The sequence below is a fragment of the Rutidosis leptorrhynchoides genome, chromosome 10, assembly GCF_046630445.1.
Source record: "Rutidosis leptorrhynchoides isolate AG116_Rl617_1_P2 chromosome 10, CSIRO_AGI_Rlap_v1, whole genome shotgun sequence".
NCBI classification, from domain to species: Eukaryota; Viridiplantae; Streptophyta; class Magnoliopsida; order Asterales; family Asteraceae; genus Rutidosis; species Rutidosis leptorrhynchoides.
This window is the reverse complement of record NC_092342.1, coordinates 289878715-289895207: the sequence shown is the minus strand read 5'-3', so window position 1 is coordinate 289895207 and position 16493 is coordinate 289878715. Positions and strand designations below refer to the sequence as shown.

The 16493-nt window shown below is 37.3% G+C and overlaps 1 protein-coding gene across 1 annotated transcript; it reads left to right on the top strand.

Annotated features, from left to right (window-relative positions):
• The first annotated feature begins 281 nt into the window (after positions 1-281).
• LOC139873047 (DUF21 domain-containing protein At4g33700-like) lies at positions 282-4380 on the top strand. The gene is made up of 11 exons (XM_071860979.1): positions 282-692; positions 1661-1737; positions 1823-1906; positions 2010-2123; positions 2220-2306; positions 2382-2521; positions 2624-2711; positions 2828-2901; positions 3036-3166; positions 3566-3834; positions 4024-4380. The coding sequence occupies exons 1-11, from the start codon at positions 515-517 to the stop codon at positions 4066-4068; spliced, it is 1287 nt and encodes a 428-aa protein (XP_071717080.1). The 5' UTR covers positions 282-514; the 3' UTR covers positions 4069-4380.
• Positions 4381-16493: the final 12113 nt, after the last annotated feature.

Here is a 16493-nt window from a genome sequence, read left to right as displayed (position 1 = left end):
GAGTTTTTTCCTAACGCGTGTGTGGGTGACAAATGAGATGATTCGATCCTATAATTTCCGTTATAAAAAATTAATAATATTTAATTTGATAATTAGTTGAATTAGAAAGTAGATTTAAAAGGAGAGAAAAGGATAATAATGAGAAAAAAAAAAAAAATACAATTTCTTCGTTTAAAAAATAATAACCAAAGTCGGTCATATGAGGTGGCAGTGTCACTATCCAATACAGCAATTATAGAATCATTATTATACCCAAATCCCTCAAAATCCACACGATTCCCCCTTCCTCCTCACTCAACTCATCATCAAATCAACAAAAATCATGTCATCACGCTCTCACCGCTTGTTCCTCTTTCTCAACTCTCATTCTTATAATTTCTCTCACATTTACTTCTCAATCCATTGATTAATTAATTATTAATATAATCTGATAGGTAGAGAATTAGGGTTTTTGATGCGATCAAATTAGTTTCAGTAGAAAAACAAGAATTGAATTGAGTTTAGTTTAGTTGTTATGGCGGTGGAATACAGATGTTGTGAATCTGAATTTTTTATACATATAGGAATAATATTGATGCTAGTTTTGTTTGCTGGCTTAATGTCTGGACTTACTCTAGGGCTCATGTCTATGAGCCTTGTTGATCTTGAAGTTCTTGCTAAATCTGGCACTCCTAATGATCGTAAATATGCAGGTATTGTTTTAATTATTTATTCTCTTGTTTTGATTTTATATTAAATATTAAATCCTGTGTTTTCATTAAATATTGTGATTGTGAAATGCTTATAATTATATGGAATTTCAGGTTATAGAAAACATTTGAGATTGTATTCTTTTAAAACTGATAGGATAAGATTTATACACAGTGTGACTCTGTTTTTTAGTATATGTAAGCTATAAGCTTAAGCTATGGGTATGGATATAAGCTGTTTGTGTTCCCTGCACCATACTGATGGTTTCTTATTGTTGGTGCTGTTGGTTTTTTGTTCTGTACAGTAATGTGCATATATCATTATTTGATCATGATAATTAAGATTTTGTTGATGTGAAATTTTAATGGTATGGTATTAAATCAGCTAGAATAGGTTAAAGAGCGAAAGAGAGAGTTGATTACTACTTTCCGAAAGTGAAAGAAAGAGACATGTATGTTAGTATGTACACTTGGGGTGTTGTATTTGGTGGCGTTTGGGTTGCTATCAGTAATCTTTTGGGTATTGGTATCAGTGTACGGTGGAATATGAATTGGAATTGTATGTATGTTATACGAGTGAAAATAACAATGTTCTTCAAATTCGATTCTATCACCCTGGTATATATGTACTTGCATCCGGTTTTCTGGTAAATTATATGGATTTGGATATTTTTCTGTCTGTCTTATCACTCTTTTTATTGCTCTAGTATATGGCTTCTTTTTTCACTTTATTTTGGGCTACCAATGTATACAGGGTACAACTTGGTCCCTGAGTTTTATAGCTGTAAATTTATGTGGACACTATATTGTTAATTTGTATTGTATGTGTATGTACATGAACCAAACCAGAATACATAAGTTAATATATGCTATTGCAAGTCTGCTCATAAATTTATGCTTATATGAAGTTAATGACTGGGTGCTTCAAATGTCACTACTGTTAATTAATTTTTAATTATCTGTGTCAACAGAGAAGATACTGCCGGTTGTCAAAAATCAGCATCTGTTGCTATGCACACTTCTAATATGCAATGCTGCTGCAATGGAAGTAATTTTATAACTATTTTGCTTAAATATGGATTTAAATGATTTATAGAAGTAGTTTAAGTTTGCAACGGTTATCATATTATTAGGCCCTCCCGATTTTCCTGGACAGTCTGGTCACAGCTTGGGGTGCTATTCTTATCTCAGTCACATTAATACTTCTGTTTGGTGAGGTAAGTAACAATCTATGTTTCATAAATACATATTAACCTCTGTTTTTGCTCAAACCAAAATTCTTTATTTGGTCAAATGATTGGTATACACTCTTCTTTATAGATCATACCACAATCTGTTTGTGCAAGGCATGGACTGGCGATTGGTGCAACTGTATCTCCGTTTGTGCGTGTTCTTGTTTTCGTTTGTTTTCCTGTTGCGTATCCTATAAGCAAGGTGATTTATCTTGTTTACTGCATTATTGACTTTTCTAGTAAATTATAAAACAATTTTGGGACTTGTGTATTTGACTTTATATTCCAAATCAATCAGTTACTTGACTATTTGCTGGGCCATGAACACGTTGCTTTATTTCGGAGAGCAGAGTTAAAAACACTTGTAAACTTTCATGGTAACGAGGTATGTGCCTGGTGCCTTTTGATTTGTTCTTCCTTTTCAAGTTTCATGATTTTACGGTTTTACCCCTGCAAACAGGCTGGAAAAGGTGGAGAATTAACACATGATGAGACGACAATAATTGCAGGAGCACTTGAACTGTCAGATAAAACTGCAAGTGATGCTATGACTCCTATATCAGACACCTTCACAATTGATATTAATGCAAAACTTGACAGGTGCTTTATACCTTCATCAAGTTTAACAAGCATTTTACATTTTTTTTAAATATGTATTTTGAACTTCAGTGATTTTATAGAACGTGTTTTGGTATGATATAGGGATTTGATGAATATAATCTTGGAGAAAGGTCATAGCAGGATACCTGTGTACTATGAGCAACCAACAAATATAATTGGACTTATTCTGGTAACTGTTATTTGAAATCTTCATCATATACTAACAAATGAATAAAATGATGCCTCTATGTGTAATATTTTGGTATATAAGATATCTAATATGGTCTTCTGTTCATGTTATTTCAGGTTAAAAATCTGTTGACCATCCAAACAGACGAGGAAGTCCCCGTTAAGAATGTTACCATTCGCAGGATCCCAAAGTATGTTTAAAAATTTAAAGTAAATGTTTTACCTGGTACCTTCATCTATTATTCAAGGCTGTAAAGGTCTTGGGCGTTGACCAACATTGACTTTTAGTAATAAATTAATTAATTTAAGCCATATTTTCATGTAGGGTTGCAGAGTCTCTTCCATTATATGACATCTTGAACGAATTTCAGAAAGGTCACAGTCACATGGCTGTTGTTGTTAGACAGTGCATGAATAGTAAAACAGATCAGCCCGGTTCGAAAACCCCTTTATCTGGTAAGCCCTTATGCTTAATACTAGAGGTGGCAAAATGGAGTCTTGGGTAACGGGTCAAAACGTGTTTGAGTCGATTGTAGAAATGGGTATTCTTGCTACGGGTTGGATAGACTGGGAACACTTTTTGTTCAAACTTTCTGTTAATTTAATTTAAATGATAAGTATATAATATGATCAGAAAATTACATTATTCTAATAAAAGTTTAATCTTTGAATAAAAGATCTAGGGTGGTTTTATGCATTAAAGCTTACCTGTCTTGACCTATATCTAATCAAATCTTTACATGTCCTTATCAACCCATTCATGAGTAAATCGGTCGAAATTACCACCTCTACAGCTCCTTTAAAGATTGTTTTAATATAATTATCTAATTATATCTCCCCACATGAAATCATTAGAGAAAGATGTGAGGGATGTGCGTGTTGACGTTGATGGAGATTATAAAACTCCTCTCGAGAAGAGTTTAAAGACGAAAAGATCACTGAAGCAGTTGAAGAGTTTCCCGGGAAAAGGAAACAACTCGTTTAAAGGCAATTTCAGCAGTAAAAAATGGAATAAAGAAATGTATTCAGATATCTTAGATATAGACGGAAACCCACTTCCGGTCCATGATGAAGAAGCAGTTGGTATAATAACAATGGAAGATGTAATCGAAGAGCTCTTGCAGGTAAATCTTGATAAATCGGATGATGATCCGTACACCACTAAACATGCATTATAATGTTGTACTGTACAACCCTCTAAAAATATTTTAAAAATATTTGGTGGTATACGGATCATTATACTTCTCTAATACACCCTTAAATATTCCTAGAATTGTGTATTTGACGATGTTATTTTTTATTTGACGATGTAGGAGGAAATTTTTGATGAGACGGATCACCATTATGAAGATTCATAACAAAGGTTAGTTTGGGCCTAAATCTGGCGGGCCCTGGATGACGACGAAAACCTTTTTAGTACGTATAAGTCAATGCGGATTATGATCTTGTTCTTTAAAAGTGTAATGAGTTTATACTCTTCTCTCTTTAGATGTAACTTTGAATCGTAATGTAGTTTCCGGGTATGTCTTGTCTTGTTAATATGTTCACACAAAGTTTTGCTCGTTGCCTATTTGTCGCGCCATGAGCACCGTTCTTGCAAACAATGAATGTATATGATATTTTGTTCAAGTATACTCTTTCTGCTCAAGATTTACATCATATGTATAACGTAGGGCCTGTTTCTTTGGGCCTTATGGACTTGATTGTCATTCTACCTTTACGTTTACTTTCGACTTTTTCGTTTAATACATCATTTTGGTGGGATTATTGGGTCACTTGATAATTGGGTCACTTGATAATTGGGTGTAGTCACATATTTCCAGCATTATCCCTTCTCCAATTACACGGTCCTCGCGATGGTAGCTTAGTGTAGAGGTGCGCAAAAAATCAAATCCGATCCGAAAACCGATCCGGGACCGGATACAAGAAAAACCGGATCTAAAAAATCCGATCCGGTGGGACCCGAACCGGACAGAACCGGACATGGATCAATAAAGAAACCGGATAAAAACCGGATTTTATCCGGATATTTTTGGAACCGGATTTATCCGGATATTTTCAAATATCATGAAAAGTAACTTTTGGACTTTGTATCACTCTTATATCCGGATATATTATTGTTGGACTTTGGAGACTTGGAGTGTGGGGCCACTCTTGCATATTATCCGTTTGTAGTTGTATCACTTTTTTTTTTGTGTATTAATTCTAGCCGTTGCCAGTTTGTACTTGTATCACCTTTTTTTTTTTTTTTTGTATTCATTTGAATTGTTTTTGTAGTATAAATAGATGTTAGGTGTTGAGGTTGAAAACACACCAACAAAAAATTACTCTCTATTCTCTAATTACGCTCTAAACTTTACTTAATTATCCTCTATAATGGATAATTCACAAGCTTCCGCTACCGGTTCCGCTTCGGTTGGAACCTCTTCAAAAGGTTACACCATCGACGATGTTAAAAGCATTAAAAGTACTAGTCGAAAAGGTGACGTTTGGTCAAGATTTGAATTGTGTGAAATGAAAGATAGTCAAGAAAGAGCTCGTTGTATACAATGTTCGAAGTTCCTTGGTATTACGGGTAATACTATATTAAGAAAACATCTTGAAAAAAGTTGTAAAGGAAACGGAGACCCAACACAACAAATAATTCGTCCGGATGGTACGCTTTTTGTATACGATGCCGAAGCTCTTAGGCAAGATTTGTCAAGGTTCGTCATTCAACAAGGGCTTCCTTTCAACCACTTCGACAATCCAAGGCTTACGGCGTTAATTCGTGATCGACTACAACCGCGATATAACAATGTAAATCGTATTACCTTAAGACGTGACGCCTTTAAATTATGGAAAAAGGCTAAAAATGATATAATTAAAGGTTTTCGAACATATAAATATAGTGTTTCTATAACTTGTGATGTTTAGAGCGCACCACATGGAACGACAAATTCTTATTTAGCCGTTACCGCTCATTGGTTTCATCCCGATTCGTGGTTTTAATGAAACGGGTTATCGATTTTAAAATATTTGCTTATCCGCATAACGGTACTAATATAAGAAAATCCGTACAAGACACTTTAAAAGAATATAATTTAATGGATAAAGTTCTTACAATTTCGCTAAATAATGCGTCTAATAATGATGCGGCCATTGATATGTTAAAAATAGCAATTAAACCGATTTTAGATGGTGCATTTATTCATACACGTTGTGTTGCTCATATCATAAACTTGGGAATTCAAGATTGTTTAGCGTTTTGTAGCGATTTAAAAAGCAAATTTAGAAGATTATTAGTAACGATTTATCGTACGAGCAACCAACGACATCATAACTATAAAAAGTTCGTTAAAAATTGTAATGGCACTTGGTTAGGTCCTTATTTTGATAATAATACTAGATGGAATTCTACTTGTTTAATGTTCGAAAATATTTTACATCAAAAAGATACGTTAATCGGTTTTAATAATAGACTACTTAGAAATGGATTTTCGGAACTAATATCACCCCAAGAATGGGATGACTTGGAATCATTAACAAGTTTTTTACAAGTTTTTAAAGAAGCGACGACAAAATTATCGGGTGTTTATTACCCAACTAGCGTACTAGTTTTACAACAATTTTATATAATGACGGAAAAAATATGCGAATTTGCACACTCAAATAATATTCTTTTTAGACAAGCCATTTTTCATATAAGAAAAAACCAAAAAAATATTTTGGAGCGATACCTAAGGTATTTTTATGTGCGGCCGCACTTGACCCACGGTTAAATTTTAATGGGGTGGAACGATTGATGACAACAATATATAGCAACTTTGACTGTACGTATGGTCCCGAAGAAAACCAACCAAGCTATCTAAATAACCAAGTACACGAATTTAATGACGTTTTTGAGAGAATGTTTGGTATTTATGCAACAAAATATGGTCGACAAGCAAACCCAATTGTTGATCAAAGGGCGGCCTCATCATCTTCTCGAAGGGCCCGAGACCTCAATATAAGTCTTTTTAACTTAGTACGTGAAGACGCTACCAAGCGTACACGAACATCGGCACCCACAAGCGAATTGGGAAATTATATGATGGCAACGGTCGATGGTGCAAACCTACTGCTGCTCAAATTGAAGAGATGATCCAAGAACGTGTAGCCGCAGCCCTAGCAGAAAGAAACCTCCAAGCTCCACCGCCACCACCACCGGTTATCCCACCCGTTCGAAATGGGTGTACTTACAAGGAATTCCAGAGCTGCAAACCACATAACTTCAGTGGAACCGAGGGACCGGTTGGTCTCACCAGATGGTTCGAGAAAATTGAATCAGTATTCCGAGTTAGCAACTGTTCGGAGGACAATAAGACCAAGTTTGCATCTTGCACGCTATCTGACGGTGCACTAACATGGTGGAACACGTTAGCTCAAGCGAAAGGTATCGATGAGGCGTATGCTACGCCATGGGAGGAATTCAAAGCTGCAATGATTGATGAGTATTGTACGAGAACCGAAATACAAAAGATGGAGATGGAATTCATGCAGTTAAAGGCCGTTGGGAACGACCTTGATGGTTACAACAGGAGATTTTTGGAACTAGCTCTGATGTGTCTGACAATGGTCACCCCGAAATTCAAGCGTATGGAGAGATACTTCTGGGGACTCCCTAAGTCCATCAAAGGAAACGTCACATCGTCCAAACCACCGAATGTTCCCGAAGCGATGCGCATGGCGCATACTTTGATGAATCAAATAACCATCGATGAACCGGAGAAAACTAAATCTAAAGCGGGTACTAGTGAGAAGCGCAATTGGGATAACCACAGCAACAACAATAGGGGAAGGAACTATGAACAGAACCCGGCGAAACGACATGAGGGTTTCAGAGGAAACAACAACGGTGAAAACCCCAACCCCAACAACAACACCAACTCCAACTCGAACTACAAGGGAACCCTACCTCAATGCAAGATGTGTTACAAACACCACACTGGGTATTGCAATGTTGTCTGCGAGAAGTACCAACGGTCTGGGCATGTTGGAAAAGACTGCAAGGTCACCACTTTGAATGGGAAGCCAAACACCAACGGGCCGAAGAAGTGTTATGAATGCGGGCAGACGGGTCATTTCAGAAATGCGTGTCCAAACAAAAGAAAATATGGCGGACCACCCCGCGCTAGAGCTTTCAATGTTAATGCAAGGGACGCACGCGAAAACCCCGACTTGGTGACAGGTATATTCAAAATCAACAATCTTTTAGCTTCTGTCTTGTTTGATACTGGTGCGGATAGAAGTTATGTATGTAGACATTTTTGCGATAAGATTAATTGGTCATTAGTCCCGTTAAAAGAGAGTATGCTTGTCGAGGTCGCCAATGAAAAACTTGAAAAGGTTGACCATATTAGTCGTGGAGCTATTATCAACATAGCTGGTGCAGATTTCGAAATTGATTTGATACCCATCAAACTGAGAAGTTTTGACGTGATCGTTGGTATGGATTGGTTGAGCAAGATAAGGGCCGATATTATCTGTGGAGATAAATCACTTCGCATACCACAAGGAGATGGCGAACCACTGGTGATCTATGGGGAGAGATGTACCTCGAAGTTGAACCTCATTAGTTGCGTGAAAGCGCAAAAGATTATGAAGAAGGGACGTTTTGCTGTCCTAGCACATGTGAAAGCAGTAGAAACTGAGGTGAAGAGCGTGAACGACGTTCGAATTGTGAACGAATTTTCCGATGTCTTCCCAGAGGAATTGCCTGGATTACCACCGCCGAGAGCCGTAGAGTTTCAGATCGACTTAGTGCCAGGAGCTGCACCTGTAGCTCGCGCACCTTATAGACTCGCACCTTACGAGATGCAAGAATTACAAAGCCAACTACAAGAACTACTTGACCGTGGATTTATTCAACCAAGTTTATCACCTTGGGGCGCACCTGTGTTGTTTGTAAAGAAGAAGGATGGATCCTTCCGTATGTGTATCGACTACCGTGAACTCAACAAATTGACCATCAAGAATCGGTATCCTCTTCCACGAATTGATGATCTTTTTGATCAACTACAAGGATCGAGCGTTTACTCAAAGATCGATTTGCGATCTGGTTATCACCAGTTGAGGGTGAAGGAAAGTGACGTGATGAAAACTGCATTCAGGACCCGTTATGGTCATTATGAGTTTCTCGTGATGCCATTCGGTTTGACAAATGCACCTGCCGTGTTCATGGATCTCATGAATCGTGTCTGCAAGCCATACTTGGATAAGTTTGTTATCGTCTTCATAGATGATATCCTCATCTACTCTAAGAGCGAAGAAGAACATGAGCAACACCTCCGACTTGTGCTTGAACTCTTGAGACAAGAGCAACTTTACGCCAAATTCTCCAAGTGTGAATTTTGGTTGAAGGAAGTTCAATTTCTGGGTCATGTTGTGAGCGACCAGGGTATCAAAGTTGATCCAGCCAAGATTGAAGCCATCAGCAAGTGGGAGACCCCCACTACTCCAACGCATATTCGCCAATTTCTAGGTCTCGCCGGTTACTACCGAAGGTTCATTGAAGGATTTTCTCTGATTGCGCGTCCCTTGACCGCGCTGACTCACAAGGGCAAGAAGTTCATTTGGGAACCCGCACACGAATCAGCATTCCAAACTTTGAAGAAGAAGTTAACCACCGCTCCTATCCTATCACTTCCTGAGGGCAGTGACGACTTTGTTATTTATTGCGATGCTTCGAAGAGTGGTTTTGGTTGTGTACTAATGCAACGATCAAAGGTTATTGCCTATGCCTCCCGCCAATTGAAGATTCACGAGCGGAACTACACTACTCACGATCTTGAACTTGGAGTCGTTGTCTTTGTGCTTAAATTGTGGAGACATTATTTGTATGGAACTAAGAGCACTATCTTCACCGATCACAAGAGTCTCCAGCACATCTTTGATCAGAAGCAACTGAATATGAGACAGCGTTGATGGATCGAGACACTCAATGACTACGATTGTGAACTCCGTTATCATCCTGGCAAGGCCAATGTTGTAGCTGACGCTTTAAGCCGAAAGGAGAGGACGACACCTCTTCGTGTTAGGGCTCTGAACATCACCATCCATTTGAACCTCAACAACTAGATCAGAGTAGCCCAAGATGAGGCTCTCAAGGAGGAGAACATATCTCATGAACATTTGAACATACTTGTCTCTCGATTCGAGGTTAGGGAGTCTGGACTCCGATGTTATGCCGGAAGAATTTGGGTACCTTGTTATGGAGATCTACGGAACCTCATACTTGATGAAGCACACAAATCAAGATATTCGATTCACCCTGGAGCGGGCAAAATGTACCACGACCTTAAAGAACAGTATTGGTGGTCGAATCTTAAGAAGGACGTTGCGACTTATGTTGGTAAGTGTTTGACTTGCTCGAAGGTTAAAGCCGAGCATCAGAGACCTTCTGGTTTACTTCAACAACCAGAAATCCTACAATGGAAGTGGGAACGGATAACAATGGATTTCATTACTAAGCTGCCGAAGACGGTGGACGGATACGATACCATTTGGGTTATTGTTGACCGCCTTACCAAATCTGCACACTTCCTAGCGATGAAGGAAACTGATACGATGGAAAGACTTGCTCAATTATACATCAAAGAGGTCGTATCTCGTCATGGTGTACCTTTATCGATCATCTCCGATCGCGATCCCCGTTTTGCTTCTAGATTTTGGCGTTCTTTGCAAGAAGCCATGGGAACTCGTCTTGACATGAGTACTGCTTATCATCCACAGACCGACGGGCAAAGTGAACGAACAATTCAGACCTTGGAGGACATGTTGCGTGCATGTGTTATTGATTTTGGAAAGGCCTAGGAAAGGCATTTGCCGTTAGCCGAATTCTCGTACAACAACAGTTATCACTCTAGCATTAATGCCGCACCTTTTGAAGCATTGTATGGCCGCAAGTGCCGATATCCTATTTGTTGGGCCGAAGTAGGCGAAAAGCAAATCACCGGACCCGAGGTAGTCCATGAAACCAAAAAGAAGATTGCTCAGATTCAAGCTAGACTTAAGACTGCCCGCGATCGTCAGAAGAGGTATGCCGATCTTAAACGTAAGGACTTTGAATTCAACGTTGGTGATCGTGTAATGTTGAAGGTTGCACCTTGGAAAGGTGTGATTCGTTTTGGAAAACGTGGAAAGTTGAACCCACGATACATTGGTCTTTTTGAAATCTTGGAACGTGTTGGACCCGTTGCATACCGTTTGGATCTACCAGCACAATTGAGCTCAGTTCATCCTACCTTCCATGTGTCAAACTTGAAGAAGTGCCTTGCGGCACCGGAACTTATCATACCACTGGAAGAACTTACGATTGACGACAAACTTCACTTTGTGGAAGAACCTGTTGAAATTATGGATCGTGAGATCAAAACTTTGAAACGCAACAAGATTCCGATCGTCCAAGTGCGATGGAATGCCCAACGAGGACCTGAGCGAGAGGATCAAATGATGCAGAAGTATCCTCACCTTTTCCCGACTCCTCCATCTACCTCAGCTTAAATTTCGGGACGAAATTTTCTTTAACAGGTGGGTAATGTAACAACCTTGGATTTTCCAACGTTTATTTATTAATAATTATTATTATTATTAATACGTGTGATTAAACAAATGTATGTTATTACATTTACATGTTACCATGACTAAACGTACTTGACTTTAATTGCCCGAAACGTCTTTGTGACACACGAAACTTACACGAATAATATTTTCACATATTATTTACATTCATGATTAGTTTTATTAATCATTTTAATTAACTATGGTTATTAGTTAATTACTTGGGCTTTAATTGGATTCATTTGTTAATTACATACAACTTGGGCTTTTAATTGAACATGGGCTTATAAAGCCCACCCTACACCCTTAAGTGGACTAGTTAGCCCATACATACATGTAAGTATCATTTTAAGATGTAACTAGTTAGTTTCATGCACTTGGAATCTAGTTGCACACCATCCCCATGCACATACCACCTTATAACCAACTTTGTAAAGCTTTACATGTATAAACCTAGTGGACTTATCCTCTCCCCCCTTGAACCCTTCAAACCGTCGGCCTCCTTTGGCTTGTGGGGGAGTTTTAATTTTTTTTTTACTACTTCATTACTTGCAAACTCATTCTCACACTTCACTTCAAACTTACCTCTCATAATTCTCTCAACTTTTTCTCTCTTTTCTTTCTAAATATTGTAAGTAACTTGAGTTTTTCTCTTCTTCTTTTCTTGATTAAAACCGAACCTATACACCCTTAGATCATCATCATCTTGTTCTTTGTTGTTGATTGTTTGTAGTTGTTAGTTGTTGTTACTTTGTTACTTACTTACATATACAAGAATCAAACTCATTAGTTTCATTCTTCTTATATCTTGTATTTACAAGAACAAACAAGAATAACTTACTAGTTATGTTCTACATATACTTTCTTAAAAGATTGCAAGTTCATGTGTTGATTAAAAATCATACTTGTAGTTCTTGAAGTAAACTTAAGGTTTACTTTTCTTAAAGATCAAACTTTGGTTGAATCTTTAAAAGTATGAACAACCATGAACCTTTTACTTGTTTATTTAATTTATCACTTTATTCTTGCACTTTAAATTCATGTTTGTTGGTTATTATTGGTCAAGTGTTACTAGTTAACCTTGATCTCATTAATCTTGAACTTAAAGTTAACTCTAAAAGTTCAAGAACATGTAAATGAAACTTTTTAATTATAACTTTGTACACTTATGTTAGATCTAGACTTTTGAGTCTTGGATCTTCAAGATCAAACTAAGAACTATGTTCTACAACTTAAGATCTTGATGTCATAAGTTCACTTTCAAGTTTGTAACTTATTATTAGTTTTAAAGTTCATGTATGTGTTAGATCTAAGACTTTGATGCAACTTTGGTTCATCAAACTTCATACAACTCTTAAGTGAGTTGTGCTTAATGTCTTAGACTTACACTTGGGTTATGATGGTCAAACCATGGCAAATATGATGTAAACACATCAATGAGTTGTACACTTGAAGCTATAGGCATCAAGGATGAGAACCATGATGAACATCAAGCACCAAACTCACCGGAACCCATTATTTTTCTGCTTTCTGTCTTCTACCTACTGTTTTCTGGTTTCTCTAACAGACCAGTAGACCTGGGCTGTTGTGATTATGATTTTCAAATAGCTCTGTTTGAGTAGATAACTTTTCATATAGGACTCATCTTAATCCGAGTTACGGTTTAGGATTTATGGCCCTCCGATCGTCACTATGTCCTTTTAACGTTGTGCAGAAATTTCTGACCTACTCGCACTTAGACCGTCACCACGGTCAAACGAAGACGAGTTTGCTTATGTAAATTTTACCACACTTAAAGGACTCATATACGGAGCCATGGCCACTGGTCTCACCTTAATTCAGTAAGGGTAGAGGCCGTGGTGACTGACTGAATTCAGCCTTTGTTTTAAACTACTTTCTTAAACGAAACTTACTTTACGCCTTTTGTTTGATGATGAATGATGATGACCCTTAAGACCTTATTTACATAATTTTAAACCTATTCGGACAATTTACTGACTTAGTACTATTTGGCTTAGGTTGAGGACCCGTTTGGACAACCGTCATTACTTGCTTACTTTCCGAGTCATACTTTACCGCTACTTTATCATTGTGAGTTATAGCATTCCCTTTTTACTTTAACTTATTTTGGGAACTGAGAATACATGCGGATTTTATGTTTTACATACTAGGCACGAGTACTTAAACTTATATATGTGTGGGTTATACTACGGCATAAACATTCCCTTTAGCTCGGTAACGTTTAATCATTGGTTTTTGAACCGTGAACTCGAATCTTAGATATGGATTCATAGGGTTTGACATCCCCACTCGGGCTAGTCGCGCTAGCATTTAATGAGTGTTTAATACTTCGTAGACATACGCACTTGCCAAGTGTACTTTCAGGGGGTATAAACGTTAAGTTAGTTACCAAGTGCCCACGGTTAACATATACTTTATCATACTGTTTTGAAACGCTCTTTGTAGCACTGAAATCTCGTGGCCTACCTTACATTACTGTTATACTTAAACTATAGCTCACCAACCTTTGTGTTGACGTTTTTAAGCATGTTTTTCTCAGGTGCTTGAGGTTAGCTTCCGCTGTGTACTAGTCGTGCTGTAGACACCCGCTGCTTAGAGTTGTTATCGCATGAACTACTTTATTTTGCATTCAAACATTAGTACTTTTGAACTATGACTTGTAACGACCATTGTGGTCATATACACTTATTATTTGCTTCTACTTAGTGAAGCATGCTTTTGGATTGTAAAACATTCGATGTTGGTTTAGACATCACTTTATTAATGAATGCAAACTCTTTTTGAAATCGCATATAGTACTTAACCTTGTAATGATCCTGTTGTTGATGATTCGTACACGATGGTTTTGTACGGGGCATCACAGTATGTGTATGTTTGAAGGATTATTTGAACGGGGTAGATAGGATACAAGATCAAACGTCATTAGAAGATCCATTAGAGAATGACATTGAAGAAGTTATAGAGATGGAAGAAAATCAAGAGGGATTATCACCTACATCAACCGAAGAGAATACCGACAACGAATTGGATGAAGGTGAGTATGAAACGATTGTGTTGGAGGAAGATCATGAAGCAAATAACCAACGAGTTTTAATGGCTCTAATTGATGACCCCGAATTTCAAGAATACGAACGAAGGAACGCTCGTCGACAACAACAAAACTTATTTGACTCATTTGACGACTAAAGTATAACGGGTTATGGCAATGCCGAAGCTCGGTATACTTTAGTCTTAATACATTATCGGGTGATGGCCATGCCGAAGCTCGAAATGTATTAGCTTTTGTATAAATTATAATTTTATCGTTCGAATAAAAGTGTTGTTATTTATATTATTTATAGTGTTTATCGTAATAAATAAATATGTTGTTATTTATATTATTTATTGTGTTAAGCGTTATAACTTTTGTTTATATTTATTATATTATTGTTGTTCAAATTTCAAACGTTGAAAAAAAAAATTGAATCATTGAAATTTGAAAATATAACCGGCAAAATCGAATCCTAGTCCGAAAAAAATCCAAAAAAATCCGTTCGAGAACCGAAAAAATTTCGATTCCGAAAAAAATCCGAAAAAAAATCCGACGCCGAGAACCGGAACCGGAACCGGAACCGGATCCGGAACCAGATCTTGAAAATCCGGACAAAAAAATCCGGTTTTTTTTTGTCTGAATCCGATTTTTTATTCGGTTTGTGCACCTCTAGCTTAGTGGTTATGCAGCATAAAGCGGATGTCATGAGTTCGATCCCAACCTTATAGCCCTCTAAACATGGGTTACACGATTTTCCTCACATGTAGGTTGTGAGACCGGTCGGTGTGGGGCTGCCACATGGTCGGTTTTACCCTCTCTTTTTTCAACTACACAATTAGAGTTATTGGCTAGCAGGAAGATTGATGTGTCTCTTTCCTCCCTCTTTCTACACATGATTGTGTGTATAATTATATTTGTTACAGTTAACTATATTTCTAGGTTTTCAATTTTGGGGTCTTGGTTTATATTAAACTTTTGTTTTATTATCAAGTCCTCCGAAGGAAAAAAACTTTAATCAATCTTGTTTTATTTCACCTTACCTCCAATGAACTCGCATCTCGAGTTAAGGCAGCCCCCCCCCCCCCCCCCCCAATTTGTTGAATTTATATTCCGTGCCTGGCTCATCAGATTATAAGGTTAATGTGATGTATTTTCGGAAGGAGATTGTGGCGTAATGGCGTAATGTAACTGGTAATACATATAATTTGTTGTAGAAATAATAATTTCTTTGTTGTTGATTAATGCTATTATTAGTAGTTTTGAATTGGCGAATCATGTAGCAGAGAGCTATCGAGTGTATTTGGCTACCCTTTTTAAGACTTTAAATGCTTATGAAATGTACTAAGTGTGCGTTTGTTTATTTCTTAATCGAATGGTTCAAACGTTGAATGCCGAATCATTCATCATTCATAGCGTTTCTGAATGGTTCAGCATTCAGTGTTGAACCATTAAAGAACGCTTATTAAACAACTATATTGTAATTTTTATTCATGTTAAAGGTTAATAAGATAATTTTACATCATTCATATTATTTATTCGAAATGATTATCAAATATATTATTGTCATTAAGAAGCAACTTCATGCATAACTTTTAAATCGTTCACATTATAAACTATTTAGCAATTAAAGCATTCAGTTTTGTTAAACACACCTTAAATGTATCTCTTTAACATTTTAACATGATATGTTAAAATATTACTCACCCATGTTCCATAGCTTTTGTTTAATGTTAAACCCTTGATCTGGTAGTTATGTAAAAGGTTTTGTACCTGTACATGTATGTGTATGTGTTTGAAGTTGATTTTTGGGACTGTAGGACCGTGTAATCAGGATTAAACGACCTAATCAACTATATCGAGTGCGGAAAATCTCGATATAGGGTTTTATACTCAAAACACACAAATATACTTTGATCTTTATATATGGAACGACTTTAGGGTGTTAAAGATCGACCTAGATGAATGCTAGATGACCAGAGAATCGGTTTGGACGTTTTAGTGCGGCTAGGATCGTTAACCTAATCATGAAATCGAAGTTCTCTTTATATATACACAGCGTGTGCAACCGTACGTTTGCACCCCTGCAACCGTCCGGTTGCACTGTGTATCCATACAGATGTATACTGCATCCGTACGGTTGCATTACAGAGG

What these genes read in the sequence shown, in the direction of transcription:
- LOC139873047 (XM_071860979.1), top strand. Translation starts at nt 515, where the DNA reads ATGGCGGTGGAATACAGATGTTGTGAATCTGAATTTTTTATACATATA. An exon ending in ATTAATGCAAAACTTGACAG is followed by an intron (nt 2,522 to 2,623) that starts GTGCTTTATACC and finishes GGTATGATATAG; the next exon opens with GGATTTGATGAATATAATCT. An exon ending in ATATAATTGGACTTATTCTG is followed by an intron (nt 2,712 to 2,827) that starts GTAACTGTTATT and finishes ATGTTATTTCAG; the next exon opens with GTTAAAAATCTGTTGACCAT.